Source organism: Balaenoptera borealis, assembly GCF_965194805.1.
Source record: "Balaenoptera borealis genome assembly, chromosome: 13".
Lineage (NCBI taxonomy): Eukaryota > Metazoa > Chordata > Mammalia > Artiodactyla > Balaenopteridae > Balaenoptera > Balaenoptera borealis.
In genome coordinates, this window is record NC_138870.1 from 23220543 (window position 1) to 23245852 (window position 25310).

A 25310-nucleotide genomic window follows, 5' to 3' on the forward strand; every position below is an offset into this window, starting at 1 on the left:
AGGAACCTAGTCTGAGAGGAAAAGCAATTCAATATATGAATTTAATAGAATTTAGCATTTTTAGACACAAGCCTTAATTGTCAATCATATTAAATAGTTCTTAGGTTTTGTAAACGTCTTTGAATGAAATACTTGACCCAGTATTTTAATGAGTTTAGTGATTATTCTGTGATTTCTACTCAAAGTTTATGTTTTTCAAAAGAACTTTATGGGCTTCCCTGGTGGCGCAGTGGTTGGGAATCCGCCTGCCAATGCAGGGGACACGGGTTCGAGCCCTGGTCTGGGAAGATCCCACATGCCAGTGGAGCAACTAGGCCCGTGAGCCACAATTGCTGAGCCTGTGCGTCTGGAGCCTGTGCTCCACAACAAGAGAGGCCGCGACAGTGAGAGGCCCACGCACCGCGATGAAGAGTGGCCCCCGCTTGCCGCAGCTAGAGAAAGCCCTCACACAGAAATGAAGACCCAACACAGCCAAAAATAAATAATAAATAAATAAATAAATAAATAAAAAAGAACTTTATGAACCTGAGAAGAAAGAAATATATTCTTAGGGTTTAAAAAAAAAACTGGTTTATGATTAAACTTGAAATGTATACCTCAACAGAGGTCTTTAACTCTTGTTATCAGTGCTCTGCCACAGGGACAGAGCAAACAAATGTAAAACCTCTTCCTAAAGGCAAGTCCAGACTTTATTTCATGTGTAATTGAACAGGTTACACAGGTTCATAACGTCAGACTGCCAAGATGGCTGGAATATAATCCTTCTATCAAGAGCTTGCAAGGACTGCCCTTAGAAGATGAAGGAGGAGATTACCAGATCATGGTGCTAGTGTCTGGGGACTTCTGTTTCCAGCAAATGCGGACAGCCTCCGTCACCTTTACCCTTCATGTGCTGGATAGGGATGAAGGAAAGGAAGCAAGCTTGATTCCTTCTCCAAGTGGGTAAGTGTCCGCATTAAAAAAGTACCAGGACACCTGGGTGTGGTTCTCAGCCTATGAGTTCAATCAAAAGAGCAAGAGCAGGACATGAAGAAGCAAACCTTTGCACTAGAGAAAGAATAAGGAACAGAAGACCATCCCAAAAGGGAGAAGTAGACACATTTCACAGTGTTGCTAATAAACAGGCTCTTAGAGCAAAGCTTATTATGGTAATTCCTTGAACTGGAAAACAATCTCCCCAAATAAATGAACTCTTGGGAACTAAGTTTTTATTTCTCATACCATTTTATTTTACACTCATGGACCATGCACTAACTGAGAACAGTCCTTTTCTCTTTTTCTCTTTCAAAAAGCGGCATTCTGAATACACATATGCCTTGTAAGCACAGAATACTTTGGAACATTACGGTAACAGTGAGGGAGGAAAACTGGGAGACTGAGCAACAAGGAAGAGGGGGTAAAAAAGGAACACTGTGTATTTTACGTGATTTTCATTTTTGTGCCTTGTGAATCTTACCTTGTGTTCAGGTATTACCTGTTTTAAAATCGATTAAAAGGCAATTCTATATAGTTTAACAATTCACATTTTGAGTATTTTTTATTTTCCTTATTTTCCAATATGGAAATAACCACGTTGTTTACTATCCCTCTTAATCTAAAATTTTGAAGTTTTTCTCTAGAAAGTTGCTTTTTAACTTCTAGAATAATTTTTATGCAAAACTATGAACCTTATAGTTCAGGCCAAGAATAACCAACTCTTACACAGCAACTCACAATTTATAAGGTGTTTGCCCATGTATCATTGCATCTTTTTTCTTTTTTTTTTTTTCATTTACTTACGCATTCATTCATTAAGAATTTAGTGAGTGCCTACTATTTGCCAGATCCCTGAGCTGGGAGTAGGAGATAATATGAATAAATTGCTGCTGAGGAACTTGCTCCAGTTGGGTATGTGGAAATGTAATAAAAAAAATTGTAATATGGTGCAAAGAATGCACTACATATATCTTATACATGTAAGATACAGAGGCTAAATTAGTAGATCAACTCACCTTGGAGGAGGATGTTGGCAAAACTTTTTGGATGAGGTAATGTCCATGATGGATATTTAAAGTTGAAGTCAGATAGCCAAAACAAGAGGAAAGGCACTATAGGCTCAAAGAAGGACCTGTTGAATGGTTACAAAAACATTAAACAGAATGTTATGTTTGGGACACCACACAAAATTTGGCATTGCTGAAACACAGGGTGAGTTGGGTAACGGCGGGGAATGAAGCTGGAGAAGTTAGCAGAGCCTGGGTCTCGAAAAGCCTTATGGGCTCCGTGGCACATTTGAAAGTCTTGGAGATGAAGGGAAGAAATGGAAGCCTTAAAAATGCATTCAAAACAGAATCTAATCATTTCACCCTAAAAATTAATCCTGTTTTCCTTTTCTTAAAAGAACTAAATTTCTTTTTTTTTTTTTGTATACTTTTTGGTTTAGCATACCTGCTCATTTCAACAGTAAACTAGGGCTATCCTATGCTCACATCCTTTCTGGATCTGTGAGAGTTATTACTTGGGTTTCCATTCAGCAAAGCCACGAGCTTCTAGAGACACTGGCCTCACAACCCCAACTATGGACTAAAGTCAAATCATGGGCTATTACTTAAAAGAGTGCATTTAATAATTGCAGGGACTACTAACCAGTACTTCCATTTAAGAGGAGATCCACTGTTGGTCTAGATGCAAAAGATGTGAGATAAAGAAGTACAAGAGAGCAAAGCAAAAGGAAGGATGCAAGGAAAAGAGGGATACAGAAGGATGAAAGAAAACAAAGAATGAAGGAAGGAAAGGACACAAGGTAGGATGAAAGGAAGGACAGAAGGAAGAACACAAGGATGGGAAGGATAGGAAAGGTCACAGGGAAAAGAAGAGAAGTGACACAAAGGAACAGGACAGGCGCAGTAAGAGTGAAAGTCTTATTGTGTGCCAGGTAATAACTTGCGAAGTGCATATATCAATTAATATTCAAAATAGCTCTGCAAGGGAAATTGTTATACCCATTCTCTATTCGAAGAAACGGAAGCTCAGATCAGTTAAATAACTCAAAACCTTCTAACTCCAAAACAACTTTCCCACTGAAATTCTTACCTTCTGATTGAAGTCAGAACACCTGAATTAGGACCAGGTACTTACTCTGTGCCTTTGGACATTTTACTTAGTACTTTGAATCTCAGCTTCTTCAACTATAAGTTAGGGATTATAATAATTGTCCTCCCTATCCTAGTTATTGGAGGTAACAATAAACGATGTATGAGAGAATACTATATATACCCTGAAGGCCTATATAAAAATAAGGGATTGCTAGTAAAGCAATAATCCATGCTGTATTGTTCTTTTAAATCTTCAGTATTAGGGCCCACGGAGGCTCAAAGGAGTTTTCCACCATCATAGCTGAAATTACTCTTAAAGCAGCTGCCGAAACTCTTGGTGTTCAAGACCGTCTCTTTCTGGTACACACACTGGCAGACTATTTCCACTTGGATCCTTCTTTAGTGACTATGAGCACATACAGAAGCAAGGTAAACAAGCACCTCTGGAACCTTCCAGTGTTGGCTGAAGATCCTAGGCAAGTCATTCCTTTACAAGGTCACTGTACAATTCCACTGGTCTATGGAACATGAGGTTTCTACAGCACTGCAAGAGCTAATGCAAGTTTTTCAACAGCACGCTTCCTCTAAGTTTCTTGCCCAAATTTTAGGATATAATATTGAAGGTTGGAGATTACTTCAAAAATCTCAAAGAAGACCCAGGCAGTTAAGGGCTATCCCAGTCCCAACAGTAGGGCCAAATGAAATGACAAGAAAACCAAACAAGCCTTTCTCTGTTTCATTACCCACCTTAGTGACTCCTTGGATTCCTAAAGATGAGGCCTCTTCAATTTCTGGCTTATTTGCTGCCTTAAGACAGATCACTCCTATCCTCCATCCTGACTTTATTCCAGGTACTCCAAGGTATACAAAGATGACAAGGCCACTGCATACAGTAGCATCACAGAATTCATTAAAGGAAATGTCCTTGACAACAAACCTTGAATATTCTTTTGCTTTTCCTGAGGTCCTTCCTTCTATGGTATTAACAGCTACTTCATTCACAGATTCTGACTTCCTTCAGCGTAGAACTTCTACAGTATCAATGTTATTAGAAAAACTAGACTTGACAGAGTGGGAGATAAGGGGGCACACCGCAATCCACGGAACAAAAATACAAAAGCGTCCTGTTTTATCTGACCTTGTCTCAGAGTCAGTTAGTCAACCGTGGTATTCACGAGTCTTTCTTGCCTCATCCAAGTACTCTCATTTTCCTGGGTCCTCAGTCTCTGAGGAGGTGATACAGGATGTGGCCACACCTCCCGAGGGACTATCTTCAATGACAACATTCCTCTGCAGATGGAGTGGCTCTCACCCAGCCTACCTGGCAAAGTTTGTACAGTCACCTAACAGTCTCCTGATACCTGCAGCCTCAGCAAGGGAGATATTGGCAGTCTCGCATTTTCCCCTTGAGTTCAGCCAGTTGCCCCTGTCAAGCTGGCTGAGGCAGAAGCATCTTCATAAGCATGGTCATGTGTCTGAGACTCCTGAAGTTTCTCAGCAGATTCATTCATTCCCCACTCCTACAGAGACAGTTTCGCCTCTTGGCATGAGCGTAAATACAAAATTTGCATGGGATAGTACATTTGACTCAACTCTTTTGCTGTGGGAAACTGCTCATTTCTCCAGCAACCAATCAGAGGAAGACTCATCATCTGATGTGATTTTCAAAACTCAATCTTATTCTAAGGAGACCTCATCATTTACTCATTTACCTGATTTATCAGATTCATCCCTTTCTGAGCTGCCCAAATTTGCAAATGCATTTGAGTTACCTGAAAGCATGGGCTCAAAGACTATAATGCATTTTCTTAGTGACTGGTATTCAGGCATAGAACATTTCGCTTTTAGCAAATTCTCAAGAACTAGTCCAACTTCACCAGGCGACACAATGTTTAACCTGGATCCTACTGGGATGGTGGTAAGTCACCCACATACCTCCCAAAACTTATTGACAAGATATGGGACTATTTCTGACGTTAACAACATGCAAGGTAAGATTGTGGTAGTTGCTTAGTTTTCTATTTGCTGTATTTTTCAGTGAATCTTTATACTAACAAGTAGTGACCAAATAATGTTGGTTAAAATATTCAGATTAAAATAGTGTTAAGATTAAAATACAGTGCCTAATGTTTACTGTGATGACGTTATGAGTGCTTGATTTTCTTCTGTCTATATTTTCTGTATTTTCCAATATTCCTACAAGGAGCATAGTGATTTTCAGGAGGAAAAAATATTAAGAAAATATTATGTAAGAAAAGTCAACAACAAAATGCAGTACCCATTTAATGCCCTCTACACATTAAATACAATTCAGATTTATCAAAGATTCACAAATGTGGAAGGAACTTCAAGCCATCACTTAGACCATACTCTGTCTAGTTACTATTATTCCTTAATTATCTCAGAAAGACACTGATAATCTGTTGCAACCTTATGGTTCATCATAATTAGCAAAAGGCTTGCTAACAAATTCAATCTCTATTGGTAAAATTAAGACCATCTTCTCTCTCACCATATACTCTAAACACAGGCAGTACTGTGATTAAGAATTCAGTATCTATAGTCAGACAAGCGTTCAAAATCTAGCTCTATAACATACTATTTGTGTGACCTTGAGTAGCTACTTAATTTTATTATTTTATTTTCATCATTTATAAATTGAGGATAATATTATCCCAATATGTTTGTCATGAAGGTAAAATGAAATATGTACTTAGTGCAGTGCCTGGCATCGGGTAAATGTTCTTTAAGTGCAACCTGTTATCATGTCTGCCCATATTCTCTTTTCTGAGCTAGGTAACTCATATCAGAGTGATTCTCTTAGAACTTGTTTCATATTGAAGCATACTTGTATGGTAACTTCCATGGAAAATTTCATGGATGATTTTTAATTCTGGGGGATTTCCTATGTTTCAATTAAACATCTAATTTAAATCGAGGCTCACCATTTTATATGGATTCACTACAGAGTTTCCAGAGACATCATTTAGACAACGTACAGCCAGTTTGTCTCTCACTAAGTATGAACTGCTTCACGCAACAAAGATTCTGAAGACATGTGCTCTCCATCCTGAATCTCAGAAACCCGAGGACATGTCACCCCCAGGTAAGCAATTCTATCACCAAGGAGGGAAAGCTGATGGAACTTGAGCCTGTTTGAAACTTATCTCCCTGGTAGTTAGAACATACACCGTTAGTCAATCCCATGAAATATGCAACAGTGCTCAGATCTCACTTCAAAGTAGTCTTTCCTTCATCAAGTAATTGCCCCATTCTGTCTTCTAGATTCATTGATTTTTCCTAGTATGACACTCTTCTTTCCAACTTAGTGCGACTCACAATATCTAAAGCCACCTGCCTTTGTTATATTTCAGCATATTCCCATTTTTGCAATAGTCACCTACCTCATCGTCTCTCTCAGACAACACCAAACCTTTTCTGTGCAGAGCTTGAATTGTTTTCTAGGTGCTTTGGGATTTAAATGTGTTCTTTGAAATTAGAGCACTAGTTCATTACTATGTTTCTGTTCAATTATACAACTGTTATGTCCTGAACTTAAAAAAATGTCCCTGTTGAGCTTTTAAACATAGACATACAGACACACACACACACACACACACGCACAAACACACACACAGAAGCAGTTTAGAAATTTGAGCCCACTGCCACAATATTGTTTTTCTGAAGCCCTCTAACCCAGACTTAGTTACTTGATACTACTAATGAGCTAATCTCAAGATCTTTTTCCATACTATAATTTAAGGCTGAGAGGATTAGGAAATTTGGAAACTAACAAACTCTGTGAATATGTAGAAGTAGCATCAAAGCTATAATGCAAACTCTACCAGTTGATGATAAGACACAAGATAAAGAAGGTCAGAGGAGAGGGAGAGGGAAGTGAGAGAAAGAAAACCAAAAGAGAAAGTGCAGACAGAGCTTAAGATGGATGAACCTGACCCTTGAGTAGATGGAAGAAGTGTCCCCAAATCAAAGGCTAAAAACAGAGATGAAAGAAGTCAGTCTCTTTCACTCCTTCCTGGAGCTACTTATGTGGTACCCAAATACAGGATGTCTGTGATTTCCCACGTTCCTATGCAAATCAGGTCCAAAAATGAATATGGGGGGGAAATAAGTCAACCACCAAGACAACCTTAAACATCTAAATAGGAATGGTTTTTGTTGAAATTTGTTTGTTTGCTCCTTCTACGTCAACCCAACACATCTCCAACATTGGTTGTTAATCCAATTCAACTGATAACAGCAACTGTCGGGCACAGACTCCATTTCCCAATCCATCCTGACACATTTTATGATCAGGAAGATGGCAGCTCAACTCATTTGACACTTGCAATAAAATCAGAAAAATAAATATCCTTCAGGCTCAGAAAGCTGGCTGCAATTTAATTTGACTCATCAAATACTATATGGATATCCCCTAGAACTGGATTTTCAGTATTCCCCTCAGGAATTTATTCTTCGTGCCACAGATTCTGGGGGCCTGGCTGCTCAGATGCTTTTCACCATTGAACTGAAGCTGCCCAGAAGTACACCCTGCCACACTTACACTCTGCGCACTAAAAACAGTTTCTACTCATTTATCAAGAAGAGAGAGAAAATTAGTTTGTTTTTTGCTAAACTCACTGACTATCTAAACTCCAGTAGCCCTGAACAAATTGTATTAACCACCCTGAGACCAGGGTCTACTATTATATCCTGGTACAACAGAACCTTATGTGAAGTCAACGGCAGTTCTCTGAAAAGGTGTCCTAACAGAAAAATTCAGGAAGTGATGTTTAAACTAAGAAGGCCTGATGGGAATGTCCATCCAAATTTTGCATATGCTATGTCACCGGAATACAAAATTGGCACAATTGAGACCATCACATATGGTGGAATCTGCCTTATTCTGGAGCCAGATAATGGGTCGTTAATTGAAAACAGCATTCTTGCCTCATCTAACATAGAAAATACCCACTGGATTAGAAATCTTATTTTGGCTTTGTTGGTAAGTATGTGTATACTGATTGTGGCAATAGCAGCAAGTGTAGCTTACCATTTCTATAGGAACTATAAGACTTTTCTTATTCCTCAGTCCCTGGTGTTTCAAGGGAGAACCTTAATAAGTAATTCAGACCAAGAAATGTATGTGCTAAGGCCGAGAAAGCCCCCTATCCTGGAGTGTGAAGTTCCACCCTCACCTGGATTATGGAGAGGGACACCATTGTCTTCTCAACATCAACCTTACAGAGAAAACATGACCTCTGCCACAGACACAAGAGTAGTCAATCTTCCAGCCTTCAAAACGTCAACTCCCATTCCATAATGAAATGGATCTCACTAGCCAGAGGAGAAGTGAGTAATACTATCAGAAATCCAAATGTATCAACAACTGTATGAGAAACAGGGATAACTGATCTAGAAAGCAGGTAAAATAAACAATTGCTGAGTCAAATTGTAAAAAGATAAGCAATAAATAATTCATCCTCCATGTTAACTGTATTAACATACTACCAATTAATTCTAATCACTTATTTCTCCTTAGAAGCCTGATGGCAATTATAAATTTATGTCACCCAGACCACCACTACCATAAACAAATCATGTAATCAATCATCCATTATGGAAAGAAATTACATCACTGGCAACAGCATTTCCAAATGTAAAAAATGCTGTAAACTGCCAGCCCAAGATACTCATTACAACCTTCAGTATGAAGGCATAAATAATATAACTATAAATAATAAATTCTGCAATAGGTTAAGGTTTGACTGTGTATAGGAAAGAATGATTAAATGTTTACCTCTCCACTGTATTTTTAAAATTTTTGTCCAGTTTTATTGTGATATAGTTGACATACAGCTATATAAGCAATGATTATAAGCAATGATTATAAGCTGTATAAGCAATGATTTCACTTACATACATCATTAAATGATTACCACGATTTAGAGAACATCCATCATCTCATATAGATACATTAAATAAATAGAAACAAATTTGTGTCGTTGTGATGAGAACCCTTAGGATTTACTCTCCTAGCAACTTCCAAATATAACACACAGCAATGTTCATTATCTTTATCATGTTGTACGTTACATCCCTAGTAGTTCTATGTGTTACAACTGGAAGTTTGTACCTCTTGACTGCCTTCATCTATCCCCCCTCTGGTAGCCACAAATCTAATCTCTTTTTCTATGAGTTTGTTTATCAGTTTGTTTTTGAAGTATAATTGACCTACAACTCTATGTTAGTTCCTGGTGCACAACATAATGATTCAATATTTCTATAAATTTCAAAATGATTATGAGAAGTCTACTTGTCATCTGTCACCATACAAAGATATTACGTAGTTATTGACTATATTCCTCACACTGTACATTTCATACCCTTCACTCATTTATTTTGTAACTCAAAGTTTGTACCTCTTAATCTCCCTTACCTATTTCTCTCCTCCCCCTACCCACCTCCCTTCTGGCAACCACGTGTTTGTTCTCTGAATCTAGAACTCTGTTTCTATTTGATTTTGTTTGCTCATTTGTTTTGTTTTTAGATTCCACATATAAGTGAGATTGTACAGTATTTGTCTTTCTCTGACTTAATTTCACCTAGCATAATACCCTAGAGGTCCATTCTTGTTGTCACAAATGGCAAGATTTCATTCTTTCTTATGTGAGTAACATTCTATTGTGTGTGTGTGTGCATATGTGTGTGTATATATATATATATATATATATATATATATATATATATATATATATATATATATATGCCACATATTCTTTATCCATTCATCTACTCTACTACGGGTCTCTAGGTGGCTTTTATATCTTGGCTATTGAAAATAATGCTGCAATGAACATAGGGGTGCATATATCTTTTCTAATTAGTGTTTTCATTTTCTTTGGATAAATGCCCAGGAGTGGAAGTGCTGGATCATATGGTAGTTCTATATTTAGTTTTTTGAGGAATCTCCATACTGTTTTCCACAGTGTCTGCACCAATTTACAATCTCACCACAATGCACAAGGGTTCCCTTTTCTCCACATCCTTGCCAACACTTGTTATTTGTTGATTTTTTGATAATACCCATTCTGATAGGTCTGAGATGATATCTCATTGTGGTTTTGGTTTTCATTTCCCTGATGATTAGTGATGTTGAACATCTTTTCATGTGCCTGTTAGCCATCTGTATGTCTGCTTTGCAGAAATGTTTATTCAGGTCATCTGCCCATTTTTAAAATTGGGTTGTTTGGTTTTTGGATGTTGAGTTGTATAAGTTGTTTGTATATTTTGGATATTAACCCCTTGTCAGATATATCATTTAGAAATATCTTCTCTCATTCGGTAGGTGGCCTTTCATTTTGTTGTTAGTTTCTTTTGCTGTGCAAAAGCTTTTTAGCTTGATGTAGTTTAATTTATTTATTTTTGCTTTTGTTGTCCAGCCTGAGGAGACATATCCAAAAAATATTGCTAAGACTGATGTCAGAGAGAATACTGCCAATATTTTCTTCTAAAAGTTTTATGGTTTCAGGTCTTACATTTGAGTCTTTAATCCATTTTAAGTTGATTTTTGTATATGGTGTGAGAAAGTAGTCCAGTTTGATTCTTTTGCATGTAGCTTTCCAGTTTTCCCAAAACCATTTATGGAAGTGGCTGTCTTTTCACCATTGTATACTCTTGCCCCCTTTGTCATAGATCAATTGCCCATATAAGTGTGAGTTCATTTCTCGGCTCTTTATTCTGTTCCATTGATCTATGTGTCTGTTTTTGTGCCAGTACCATGCTGTTTGATGACTGTAGCTTTGTAGTATAGTTTTAAGTCAGGGATGTGATACATCTGTTTCGTTCTTTTTTTTCCTAAGATTGTTTTGGCTATTCAGGATCTGTTGTGTTTCCATACTAATTTTAGAATTATTTGTTCTAGTTTTGTGAATGCCATTGGTATTTTGATAGGGATTGCATTGAATCTGTAGACTGTCCTGGTTAGTATGGTTATTTTTACAATGCTAATTCTTCCCCCAATACTGAATCAGGAAGAAATAGAAAATATGAATGAACCACTTATCAGGAATGAGGTTGAATCAGTAATTTTAAAACTCCTAACAGGGGCTTCCCTGGTGGCGCAGTGGTTGAGAGTCTACCTGCCGATGCGGGGGATGCGGGTTCGAACCCTGGTCTGGGAGGATCCCACATGCCGCAGAGTGGCTGGGCCCATGAGCCACAACTACTGAGCCTGCGCGTCTGGAGCCTGTGCTCCGCAACAAGAGAGGCCGCGGCAGTGAGAGGCCCGCGCACAGCAATGAGGAGTGGCCCCCGCTTACCACAACTAGAGAAAGCCCTCTCACGAAAATGAAGACCCAACACAGCCAAAAATAAAACAAAAACAAAAACAAAAACAAAAAACTCCTAACAAACAAAGTCCTGGACCAGATGGCTTCACAAATTCTACTACACATTTAGAGAAGAGTTAACACCTATCCTTCTCAAACTATTCCCGAAAATTGCAGAAAAAGGAATGCTTCCAAACTCAGTCTACAAGGCCAGCATCACCCTGATACCAAAACCAGACAAAGATATCACACACACTAAAAGAAAATTATAAGTCATTATCACTGTTAAACATAGATACAAAAATCTTCAACAAAATATTAGCAAACTGAATTCAGCAATATATTAAAAGGATCATACTCCATGATCAACTGGGATTTATCCCAGGGATGCAGGGCTGGTTCAATATCCACAAATCAATCAATGTGATACACCACATTAACAAACTGAAGAATAAAAATCATACGAGCATCTCAATAGATGCAGAAAAAGCTTTTGACAAAATTAAACATCCATTTATGATTTAAAACTCTCCAGGAAGTGGGCATAGAGGGAACCTACCTCAACATAATAAAGGCCGTAGATGACGAGCCCACAGTTAACATCACACTCACTAGTGGAAAGCTGAAAGCATTTCCTCTAAGAGCAGGAACAAGACAAGGATGCCCACTCTCACAGAGAAGTCCTAGCCATAGCAATCAGACAACTAAAAGAAATATAAGGAAGACATAAAACTGTCACTCTGTGCCATTGACATGATACTATACATAGAAAATTTTAAAGACTCTAGCAAAAAAACTACTAGAACTCATCAATGAATGCAGGATACAAAATTAATATAAAGAAATCTGATGTGTTTCTGTACACTAACAACAAACTATCAGAAAGAGAAATTAAGAATACAATCCCATTTACAATAACAACCAAAAGAATAAAATACCTGAGAATTGGGAGTTCCCCGGTGGTCTAGTGGTTAGGATTCAGTGATTTCACTGCTGTGGCCCAGCTTCAATCCCTGGTGGGGGAACTGAGATCCCTTAAGCCGCAAGGAGGTGCGGCCTAAAAAAAAAAAAAAGCCTGTCAATAAATCTAACTAAGGAGGTAAAAAACCTGTACTCGGAAAACTATAAGACACTGATGAAAGAAATTGAAGATGACACAAATAGACATACCGTGCTCATGGATTGGAAGAATTAATATTGTTAAAATGACTTCTCCATTGTATTCTTACCTTTGACTCACAAACAAGCACCTCATACTGATCTTTTAAAAGACTGACAAAAAATAACAACAAACCTTCCCTTGATTCTATTCTTTTATTGAGCTACCATAACAGGCAAGGGTGCTTTGGTCACTACACTTCTGAAAGAGCTGACTCATATCCTCTACTTCTAACTTCATTCAAGTAACATTTTAATCACTACAATTTAGTTTCTACTCCCACTGCTCCATGGAAATGGCTTTTTGGAAGTAATTGCCAGCATCTTGGTTGGCATATCTTTTGGTTGGCCTTGTTTAAGTGTTCAGTCTTCTGAACATCTCTGCAACTTTTGTGGCACTTCTTTATTTTGATCTCTCTGACCTTTACTTTTCCTTCTCTTCTATCCCTTAAAACATATTCCCAAGGACTGTCCTTGAACTTGGTATGTACATAAATTTAATGTGATGTCTACTTTTAAATAGGACAATATTTTCTCTCTTCTTTTAATATTCTAATCTAAATAGTTGATTATTACCCCATTCCTTACTAAAAAAGAAATTACAGGGGCATTTTAATTCAAAATGTTTTCTCCTTTGAAGCTTTTCATTTTCAGTTGATTCAGAGCAGTGATGGAATTAATTTAAAATGTTACAAATAAGACAATCCTAATCAGACATTAAGTTTACACATTTCACTAGGAGGAACTTGTTTCAATATACACAACCTGCTAAATTTAGTTTCTATTGAATATTTAGACAGGATATAAAAACAAATCTATAAATTGAACCATATGAAATGGCCAATATTCAATTTCGTTTTGAATATAAAAATGGCAATTTTGTATGGTTCAATCTAATATGCTCATTTTAATCTTGGAAATAGATCTCAATGAAATTAAACCTAATAAGTGTAAATTCAGATCCTGGAGATCTCAAAATTAAGTCTAGTGCTTCAAATCTTTACAATAATATGGAAATTTCTAGATTTGCTCATATTAGCAGCACCTCAATAACAAAGTTAGCATCTGGACACTTTTTTTCTCTACACGTTGTGCAATTGTACTGGTGACTTTAATTGAAATATTCCAGAAATAACACAGTGCCTCATAAAACAAGTTGGCCAAAGTACTGTAGATTGTTTTGCCCTCAACTAAGGGCACCTTAGTACTGTAAAGTCAGGAAAACAAGTGCAGTATTCAAGAATTCAAACACTTGGTGACCTTCCTCTAAAACTAAGCTGTGTATTTTTCAGTCTTATTCTTAATACTTACATGATATACCAGTGTCAATCCATATATTAATAAGTCTATGTATTAATGAGGTTTGCACACGTCCACACAGTGATTTTGAACAATCTCCATATAAACTGGAATTTTTGGAGTAAAATATTACAGTATTTATGACTGTAATAGTTTGTCAAACAAGCCATGCAATTATCAGAGGATTGTGAAAATTTTGCCTTATACTATGATTAAAAAATAAAAGAGCTTTTAGTCAGTAGAATCTTTTCCCCCAGCTTTATTAAGATATAATTGACATATAACATAGTGTAAGTTTAAGGTGTATACTTGATATACTGCACTTATATATTGCAAAATGATTACCACCATAGGGTTAGCTGTCACCTCCATCACGTCATGTAATTACCATTTCTTTTTTGTGGTGGGAACATTTAAGATCTACTCTCTTAGAAACTTTCTAATATATAATACAGTAATATTAACTAGAATCACAATGCTGTGCTTAGATCCCCAGAACTCATTTGTCTTATAACTGGATTCTGTATCCTATGACCAATATCTCCGTTTCCCCCCACCCCCAAGCTCCTGGTAACCACCATTCCACTCTTGCTGAGTTTGATTTTGTAGATTACATATATAAGTGATATCATACAGTAATTGTCTTTCTCTGTCTGACTTATTTCACTTAGCATAATACCCTCAAGGTCCATTCATGTTATTGCAAATGGTGGATTTCCTTCTTTCTTATGGTTGAATAATATTCTATTATATGTATATATATTATATATACATATAATATATATATAAAATACAATTTCTTTATCCATTCATTTGTTGAAGGAAACTTAGGTTGTTTCTTGGCAATTATGCATAAAACTGCAATAAACATGGGAGTTTGGGTACATTTTCAATATCCTGTTTCCTTTCTTTTGAATATATACCCAGCAGTGGGATTGCTGAATTATAAGGTTGTTCTATTTTTAATGTTTTGAGGAACCTCAATGTTTTCCATAGTGGCTGTACCAATTTACATTCCCACTAGCAGAGCACAAGGGTTCCCTTTTCTCCACATCCTCATCAGCATTTGTTATCTTTTTGATGATAGCCATCCTAACAGATATGAACTGATGTCTCATTGTGGTTTTGATTTGTATTTCCCTGATGGTTAGTGATGTTGAGCACCTTTTCATGAACCTGTTGGCCATTTGTATATCTTCTTTGGAAAAAATGTCTATTCAGTCCCTCTTCTGCTATTGAGCTGTATGAGTTCTTTATATATTTTGGATATTAACCCCTTATCAGATATATAATTTGCAAAATTTTCTCCCATTCCAAAGGTAAGGTTGCCTTTTCATTTTGTTGATTGTTTCTTTTGCTGTGCAGAGGCTTTTTAGCTTGATGTAGTCTCACTTATTAATTTTTGCTTTTGGTGTCATATCCAAAAAAATCATTGTTAGGAAATTTTCCCCCTATATCTTCTTCTAGGAGTTTTATGGTTTCAGGTCTTGTGTTTAAGTTTTAAATCCATTTCAAGTTAATTTTTATGAGATAGGGATCCAGTTTCACATGTGGTTATCCAGTTTTCCCAACACCATTTATTGAAGAGACTATCCATTCCCCATTGAGTATTCTTGGGTCCCTTTTCAAATATCAGTTGACCATATATGCAAGGGTCTATTTCTGGGCTCTCAATTCTGTTCCATTTGTCTATGTGTCTATTTTTATACCAGCACCATACTGTTTTGATTACTGTACCTTTGTATTTAGTTTAAAATCAGGGAGTGTGATGCCTCCACCTTTGTTCTCCTTTCTCAGGATTGCTTTGTGGTTCCATACAAATTTTAGGACTTTTTTTATTTCTGTGAAAATGGCGTTGGAATTTTGATAGGGATTGCATTGAATCTATAGATGGCTGTTGGTAGTATGGCTATCTTAACAATATCAATTCTTCTGATCCATGAACATGGGGTATCTTTCCATTTGTTTGTGTCTTCTTCAATTTATTTCATCAGTGTCATAGTTTTCAGTGTGTAGATCTTTCACCTCCTTGGTCAAATTTACTCTTAAGTACTGATATTTTACTTTTTTCGGTGCTATGGTAAATGGAATTTTCATTATTTCTTTTTCAGATATTTCATTGTTAGTGTACAGAAATGCAACTGAATTCTATATGTTGATGTTGTATCCTACAACTTTACTGAATTTTTGATTAGTTCTATCAGTTTTTCTTGTGGCGTCTTTAGGATTTTTCTATATGTAAGATTATGTAATCTGCAAACAAAGTCAATTATACCTCTTGCTTTCCAATTTGCATGGCTTTTCTTTTTCTTGCCTGATTACTCTGACTAGGACTTCTAGTACTGTGCTGAGTAAGAGTGGTAAGAATGGGCACCCTTGTCTTGTTCCTGATCTTAGAGGAAAAGTTTTCAACCTGTCATCAATGAGTATGTTATGAACTGTGAGCATTTTATATACGGCCTTTATTATGTTGATATGTTACCTCTATACCCAACTAGTTGAGTGTTTTTATCACAAAAGAATGTTGTATTTTATCAAATGATTTTGTTGCATCTATTGAGGTGATTATATGGTTTTTATCTTCTATTCGACTAATGTGGCACATCACATTTACTGATTTTCATATGCTGAACCATCTTTGCATCACAGGGATAAGTCCCCCTTAATCACTGTACACTTTTTAATTTGCTGTTGAATTTGGTTTATTAACATTTTGTTGAAAATTTTGCATCTATATCCATAAGATCTAGTTTTATTTTCTTGTAGTATTCTTATCTGGATTTGGTATCAGGGTAATGCTGGCCTCATAGAATGCCTTTGAAAGTGTTTCCTCTTCAGTTTTTTGGAAGAGTTTGAGAAGTGTTGGCATTACTCCTTTAAAAGTTTGGTAGAATTCACCAGTGAAACCATCTGGTCCTGGGCTTTTCCTTTTGGGAAATTTTTTTTATTACTGATTCAATCTTCTTACTCATGACTGGTCTGCTCAGATCTTCTATTTCTTCATGATTCAGTCTGGGTAGGTTGTATATTTCTAGGAATTTACTCATTTTTTTCTGGGTTATACAATTTGTTGGCATATAATTGTTCATAGTAGTCTCATCATCTTTTGTATTTCTGTATTCTCAATTATAATGTCTCCTCTTTCATTTATAATTTTGAGTCTTCTTTTTTCCTTAGTCTAGCTAAAGATTTCATTCCTTCTGCTAACTTTGGGCTTAGTTTGTTTCTTCTTTTTCTAGTTTCATGAGGTGTTAAGTTAGATTGTTTACTTCAGATCTTTATTTTTTTCCCTAATGTAGGTGTTTATTGCTACAAACTTCCCTCTTTTGCAGCATACCATATGTTTTGATATGCTGTATTTCCATTTTTGTTTCAAGATATTTTAAAATTTCTCTTTTGATTTCTTCTTTGACCCCATTGATTGTTCAAGAGAGTGTTAATTTCCACATTTTTGTGAATTTGTAAGTTTTCCTCTTGTTACTGACTTCTAGTTTCATACCATTGTGAGCACAAAAGATACTTGGTATGATTTCAACCTTCCTAAATTTGCTAAGACTTGTTTTGTGACCTATATGAACTATCCTGGAGAATACTCTGTGTGTGCTTGAGAAGAATTGAGTATTCTGTTGCTGTTGGATGGAATGTTTTGTATGTCTGCTAGGTTCATTTGGTCTAAGTAATGTTGGTTACAGTCCAATTTTTTTTTTTGGTTTTATATCTGGATTATTTATCCATTGTTGAAATTAGGGTACTGAAGTCCCCTATTATTGTATTGTTACAGTATGATAATATTTATCCTTTCAGATCAGTTAGCATTTTCTTAATATATTAAGGTGCTCAATTATGGATGCATATATATGATTCTTATATCTTCTTGATGATCTGACCCCTTTACCATTATATAATGACCTTCTCTGTCTCTTGTTATCATTTTTGGCTTTAAGTCTATGTTGTCTGATATAAGCATAGCTACCTTGCTCTTTTGGTTTCCACTTGCATGGAATGTTTTTCCTCTCTTCATTTTGAGCCAATGTGTGTCCTTAAAGCTGAAGTGAGTCTCTTGTAGGCAGCATATAGTTGTATCTTGTTTTTTGTTTTGTTTTTTTTTAATCCATCCAGCCACTATAATGTCTTTTAATTGGAGAATTCAATCTATTTACATTTAGAGTACTTATTGATAGGTAAGGACTTAGTAATGTCATCTTTTTTCCCTGGCTGTTTTGTATTTCTTGTGTTCCTTTCTTCTCTTGCTACCTTCCTTTGTGAACTGATGATTTTCTGAAGTGGTATGCTTTGATTCCCTGCTCCTTATGTTTTGTGAATCTACTGTAGATTTTTGCTTTGTGGTTACCATGAGGCTTACATAAACTATCTTATACATGTATCAGTCTATTTTACACTGATAATAACTTAACTTCAATCACATACAAAAACTCTACACTTTTACTCCCCCCTTCAAGCTTTTGATGTCACAATTTACCTCTTTTATATTGTATATTCATTAACAAGTTATTGTAGCTATAGTTATTTTTAATACTCTTGTCCTTTAACCTTTATACTAGAGTTAAGTGGTTAATACTCTACAATATTATAGTATTATTCTGAATTTGACTATACACTTACCTTTACCACTACATTTTCATGTTTCTATGTTACTAATTACTGTCCTTTCAACTTGAAGAATTCTTTCAGCATTTCTCATAAGGCAGGTCTAGCAGTGATAATTCCCTCAGCTTTTGTTTGTCTGGGAAAGTTCTTTCTCTCTCCTTCATTTCTGAAGAACAGCTTTGCCATATAAAATACTCTTGTTTGGCAGCTTTTTCCTTTCAGCAATTTGGATATATCATCCTACTCTCTCTTGGCCTATAAGGTCTCTGCTAAGAAATCCACTGATAGTCTTTTGGGGGTTCCCTTGTAAGTTATTAGCTTTTTTCCCCCTCTTGCTGCTTTTAAGAGTCTCTGTCTTTGATTTTTGACACTTGTATTACAGTGTATTTTGGAAAGGAGCTTTTTAAGTTAATTTTGTTTGATGACATATGAACTACATGTACTTGGATATCCGAATCTCCCCCCAGGTTTGGGAAGTTCTGTCATTATTTCTTTAAATACGTTTTCTGCTCCCTTCCTGCTCTCTTCTTCTTCTGGAACTCCAGTAATTCACAACTTGGCTCTTTTGAGGGCAGCCCATAGAACACATAGGCTTGTTTCACTCCTTTTCATTCTTTTTTCTTTGTACTCCTCTGACTGGATAATTTCAAAGTTATGTCTTCTGTCTCACAGATTCTTTCTTCTGATTGATCCATTCTGTTTTTGCTGCTCTCTAGTACATTTTCTATTTCATTTCATTCATTGTATTCTTTATCTCAGGAATTTGTATGGTTTATGACTTCCTTTTATTAAACTTCTCATTTTGTTCATGTATTTTTGCCCGATTTTGTTGAATTGTCTTTGTTTTCTTGTAGCTCATTGTGTTTCCTGGTCAACAGCTATTTTAAATTCTTTATTGAGTGAACTGCAGATCTTCATGTTTTGGGGTTGCCACTGGAAGATTGTGATCCTTTGGTGGTATCATGTTACCTTGATTTTTCATGTTTCTTGAAGTTTTGTATTGTTTTTGCTTTTGAAGTAGCAGTCACCTCCTCTAGTCTTTACTAACTGCCTGTAGGAGAGAGATACCTTCTGTCAGCCCTGCTAGGTGTTCTGAGGCTATCTCAGACCTTCTGTGAATACACCTGCTCCACGCGCCTTTCTCCCTCTTGTGGCAAAATTCTTAAGCTTATCTGCCTTCTCTGGATTCTACAATACAGCAGGCCAAGTGCTGACAGCGTCTTTGTTTTCCCAAAGGTGGCTAAAGCTCAAGTTTGTAGTTTCGCCCTTGCCTGAAGATTTCAATCCAGCTTTCTGCATGTGCTCACTAGCTGTCTGTCAAAGCTCACTCTCACTGCTGCCATTAGCAGTGCACAAAGGGAGCTGGCCACAGCGTGGTAGGGGTGTCTGGGTGAGGCAGAGCACTGAGGGTTGTCCATGGGCTAGCTGGGCAGATCCAAGGTGAGGTGGTCCCAGCAGCTGGTGGATGGGCTTCTTGATAGAGTCTACAACACAGTTAGTAAGATCCGCTTCCCTTTAATGCCCTCTGAGAGTCCTATCTGCCACTCTCCCAGCATCTTCCCACCCCCTCCCACCAACCCCCTTGTCTTGTAGCTCATAATTCAGTACTCTGGATGGGGCAACAAAGAAATGAGCCCCCTTGGCAACGTTCCACACAGCTGGGGAGGTTGGGTGCTCACTCACACACTCTCACTTTCCCCCACAGGAGAAATCTTGGGCTGAGATCTCTTTTGGCCCTAAGCTGTGTCATCACCTTGGAGGAAGGGTAATGTGGGTAAAGTCAAGCTATTTCTCTTATCTACTCCAGTGCTTCCAGATGCATATTTTTTTTTACTCCAATGGTGTGCTGAAACCTCTCACCTAGAAACCTGGAGTTCCACAAGGCTCTCATGTCCATGGATGAGTGCCTAAGATTGTTTTCCAGGGCTTCCCAGACTGTGGCTGAGAGGGTATGGAGTCTCTTCATGGGCCACTGCAGGGTCCACAGCTGAGACCAAGGTTTGTCTGCCTATTTATCAAACACACAGGTGGGTGACACCCTTCCCAGGTCACTTGGCATTGGGTGTTGGATGCCACACCTCCCTCAAAGGCACTTTTGTCCATGGATGGATGTCAAGTTTTTGTTGTTGTTGGGGAGCAAGGGGACAAAAATGAGGGACATCTTTTGCTACCATGATACTGATATCAGAATTTTATAACTGAAAATGCACTTGTTCTCTCTAGGGTAACTTTCATTCCCACAATCATTAAGTCTGGAAGGGTAATAATTTTTTTTTAATTTAAATTTTGTCCACTTCTCTTGACTAGTAAATCCTCAATATGGATTCTGTTTTAGAAGAGCCAACAACTACCAGTCATTCTTCTATTTCTGTCCTAAAACAGTCACTTCCACCAAAAGGCTGTAATATGTATCTCAAGATAAGACCAAGAATATATAGCTTGATGCTCTGTGGGAGGTGGAGGAGGAGCTCAATTTTAAGTGCTCAAAAGGCATCTAGTTAAGCAGGTAGAATGAGTCTGTTGGACAATCTTAACCACCAACAATATATGGAATAATATAGAAAGCTATTCGTACAGTAGTTCAAAATGCAGTCACAGAAACATTCTACCAGTTGGTAGAACACAGTAACAGCAGTATATATGCAAAAATAATACTTAAAAATGGAGACTGAAATGTAGATAAGACTGTCAACAAGTAGCACGTCCTTAGCACACGGGAAAGGAGGAAGCACAAATTGAGAGTAAAAACAGGGTCTCTTTGAAATGGGTTATAAAGAAAAGATTTTTGAATCAAGAACTAAACCAGGGACTCCAACTTGGTACAAGCTGAATGGGTATCAAGGATAAGACACAAAAGGTCAGAACTCAACCACAAGTAAATATGATCCAGTAATTCAGTACTGGGTTACAGCTCCTGAAATCTTGCAAGTCTAGGCGCTAATTAGGCCTGGTCATGCTTTTGAGTGGTGTATATCTAAACACAGTGGTAAGGAATAAAAATGGCTCTAGCTTAGGGGAGAGGGCAGATGCAAGGGCTAAGAATGATACAGGAGTTGATAAAGGAGAACAGTGTATATTTCACTGGATTGACAAGCCTGCTGAACCCTTATTTAACCACCGGTTATTTTTTTTTAAATAAAAAATACTGAATCTCTATATTTAAACAAAGAGCTTTTCCCCTTCTCTAATAGATACTCAAGGAAAAATGACAAACCTAGAATTAGCATTTAACATTGAAATAACATGTTTCTTGCAACATGTTATGAGCTTCCAGAAGCAGCACAGGAAGAAGACTCACCAAATATACACCATATAACCATGACATTTCTGAGCGATGAGGAGACCAAGATTCTTTTCTGGGATTAAAACAAGTAACACAGTAACTTTTCTTTCTTCCAAGTCTGCAAAGCAATCTCCTTCATGCTTCTCTTTCAACATGAAAAGTTAATGAACAATAAGTTTTTAGCATAAAAAGTATATATAACATCATCCAATATGGGTAAACATAAATTTACCCCAACTACCTGAAAACTCTGCTTTTAAGTAGGCAACACACACACAAAACAACTTAAATTAAAATACAAAATAAACAAACAAAAAACATTATTTTTTGGGAAAGCACTGCATATGCTGCAGGTTCATAGGCAATATTTTATATTAAACGTAAATCTCACCCAAATTCTGTTAAAATTTCTTAAAAATTTCTCAAAATTGTCAGCCATTATATGGATATTATCTTTTTCCTAAAGGAATACTCTGATATTTTGCATTTCAGATATTTTAAGAGTTTTATTTGGCAAAGAGAAGCCTAAGAATTTTTTTAAAAACATTTCCAGAGGGAACACCCTTTACCATAAAATAAATTTGTTTAATTTGGGAGGACAAATGTATATTTCTGACATATGTGCCAATTTTACAATTAATACAAAAAAGATAAAGTTAGTTGAAATATTTTAAAAATGTAAAAACCAGTCCAGGCAACATAACTATACAATCTTGCTGTAAAAGTTCTTATATCAAATTCCATCCAAAATATTTATGCAATATACTAAATTCAGTTGCTCAAGTCACTCTTCACTGCCGGCTGGCTTTTCCATTTTCTGTTGTCTCCATTCTGAAAAATAGGAGGAAAAAAATGAGTTGGTAAAATAAAACATTCATTAACTACCAATATTTTTTCTCCTTATCTAACTTTTAAATGAAATTAAAATTTAATATATTCATAGAACAGAAGCATGTAAGCACTTTAGAAAATGACTAAAGTTAGGGTTCCCCCTGGTTAGTTTAACTTCCTCATTTTGCAAATGAGTGAAAATTGAGGCAGGCCCAGAGAGACTACATGACTTCCCCAAGGTTTTATTTCAAAGGCCACTGGTGTTTTTCACTATACTGCTCCAAGCAAACTAAGGAAAAAAATCTCTTCCATTTTGATAAGGATTTATTTCCTTTTCCACTAAAGAAATTCCTTTATCAATACACTTTTAAGAGAATTTCTTCCAAAAAAGGTTAAAATAACCATTTAAATTATTTTAGATTTATTCTAATAAATCTTCAATTATTTTTAGATTTTAGATTTATTCAATTAAAATCAATATTCCTAATACCATATTACTTACTAGGAAAATATTTTCTCCTGTTATTTTATACAAGAGTCAATGTTGCATACTACGTTTTCTCTACAATTTTTCCCTCTATGATGTTTAATAAACATTCACGGTTACAATCAATAATATCAGGTCTTTTACAAGTACCAAGAATCAAAGAAGGTAATTTTTTTTCTCTTCATAAGTAACACGTATGAGTCCATAATATTATAAGTAGTAAAAGTTATTATAAGTAATAAAAAAATTGCTGAACACAACAAACAAGCAGTGTTTATTTTTTTAAACTTACTATAAGGCAATTAATAAAACTAATTTCTACAGTAATGAATACAAACCCATTTTCCTCTTTAAGATGTTGATATAACTCAGCTCTGTTATTAACAGAGTTCAAACGTCCAGCAAACTCCTGATGTTTTCTGGAATTGGCAGTATTGATTCTATTACTCCATAAGGATAATAAGGACACTGGCCCTGGTGTAATATTTGAAAGAGAACAAAGGTAGAATAATTCATTACTTCAAAATTTACAAACTTAACAAATTTACCCCTTAGTCTATTGTTCACTTCATATAATTTAAGCAATACCATCTTCCCTTTATTCCAAAGTTTGTATGTGTTTAGGGGTCCCCAAGACCACCTACTAGAGGTTCAGTGATTTGCTGGAAGGACTCAAATGACTAAACATAAAGTTACAGTCACAGCTAGGAATCATTACAACAGCACAGTAAGGACACATAGCCAAACCAGTGTGGGGAAAAGACACAGTAGTCAAAGACTAGAGAAATCAATTTGCAGGCTTTCCATGCTCTCTCCCTCCCATGAGGGTTCACACAAGAGTGCATACTCCCTCCAGCAGCAAAAATGCAGCGATGTATGTGCAATATTTCTGCCAGAAAAGAACATTTAAGACTCCAGACTGGAGTTCCAGGTTTTTCTGGGGGCTGGTCACGTAGGCATTCCCTGCCTAACTACAACTACCAAAATTCCAGACTCCCAGAAGGAAAGCAGGTGTTCAGTTCAGATATAAGGCAAAATAACTTCATCATTTGGGGAATGTTTCAAAAGCCATATTCCCAGATGTCAGCCAAGGGTCAAACTTGAAAGCAGGCTTTTCTAATGATAATAGTCTCAGGCCTGCTATAGTTAACTCTTTTCTACACAATAGAAACGGCAGAAAACATTCTCTAACACCACATACAAAAATAAACTCAAAATGGATTAAAGACCTAAATGTAAGACCATTAACCATAAAACTCCTAGAGGAAAACATAGACAGAATACTCTTTGACATAAATCATAGCAATTATTTTTTTCTGATCTGTTTCCTAAAGCAAAAATAAACAAATGGAACCTAATTAAACTTAGAAGCTTTTGCACAGCAAAGGAAACCATCAACAAAACAAAATCACAACCTACTAAATGGGATAAAATATTTGCAAATGATATGACTGATAAGGGGTTAACATCCAAAATATATATACAGCTCTTACAACTCAACATCAAAACAAGCAAACAAACAAACAACTTAATTTAAAAATTGGCAAAAGACCCGAATAGGCATTTTTCCAAAGAGGAAATGCAGATGGCCAACAGGCACATGAAAAGATACTCAAATCAGTAATAATCAGGGAAATGAAAATCAAAACCACAGTGAGATATCACCTCACACCTGTGAGAATGGCTACTGTCAAAAAGAACACAGATAACAAACGCTAGCAAGGATATGGAGAAAAGGGAACCCTTGTGCACTGTTGGTGGGAATGTAAATTGGTGCATCCACTGTGGAAAACAGTACGGAGGTTTCTCAAAAAACTAAAAATAGAACTACCATATGACCCAGCAATTCCACTCCTGGGTATATATCCAAAAAAAAAAACAAAAACACTAATTAAAAAAGATACATGTACCCCAATGTTCATAGCAACATTATTTACAATTGTCAAAATATGGAAGCAACCTAAGTGTCCATCAACAGATGAATAAAGAAGATGTGGTGTGTGTGTGTGTGCCTGTGTCTGTGTGTGCGTATATGTATGTATACATATATAGACATACATACAATGGGAGACTACCCAGCCACAAAAAGGAATGAAATTTTGCCATTTGCAACAACATAGGTGGACTTGGAGGGTATTATGCTAAGTGAAAGAAGTCAGACAGAAAGACAAATACTGTATATCACTTATATGTGGAATCTCAAAAATACAACAAACCAGTGAATATAACAAAAAAGAAGC

General features: G+C 36.4%; 2 protein-coding genes across 5 annotated transcripts in view; one reads left to right on the forward strand and one right to left on the reverse strand.

Moving 5' to 3' along the window:
- LOC309609978 (dystroglycan 1-like) overlaps positions 1-25310 on the forward strand; it is a 135192-nt gene that overhangs the window by 5178 nt on the left and 104704 nt on the right. Inside the window, exons 2-3 of one of the 2 annotated variants that reach the window (XM_082352293.1) lie at positions 713-942; positions 6043-9766. In XM_082352293.1, coding sequence (XP_082208419.1) covers positions 713-942; positions 6043-6064 — 252 coding nt within the window. In that variant the 3' untranslated portion in view covers positions 6065-9766. Of the gene's footprint in view, positions 1-712; positions 943-2099; positions 5066-6042; positions 9767-25310 lie in introns of those variants that run through there. The other variant, XR_014233669.1, reaches the window with a different exon arrangement.
- Positions 21527-25310, reverse strand: part of INTS13 (integrator complex subunit 13) — a 32589-nt gene continuing 28805 nt past the window's right edge. For all 3 annotated transcript variants that reach the window (XM_082352166.1, XM_082352165.1, XM_082352164.1), the window contains 2 exons: positions 23409-23544; positions 21527-22583 (listed from right to left, as the gene is read on the reverse strand). In XM_082352166.1, the coding sequence (XP_082208292.1) occupies positions 22544-22583; positions 23409-23544 (176 nt within the window). In that variant the 3' untranslated portion in view covers positions 21527-22543. The remainder of the gene's footprint in view (positions 22584-23408; positions 23545-25310) is intronic.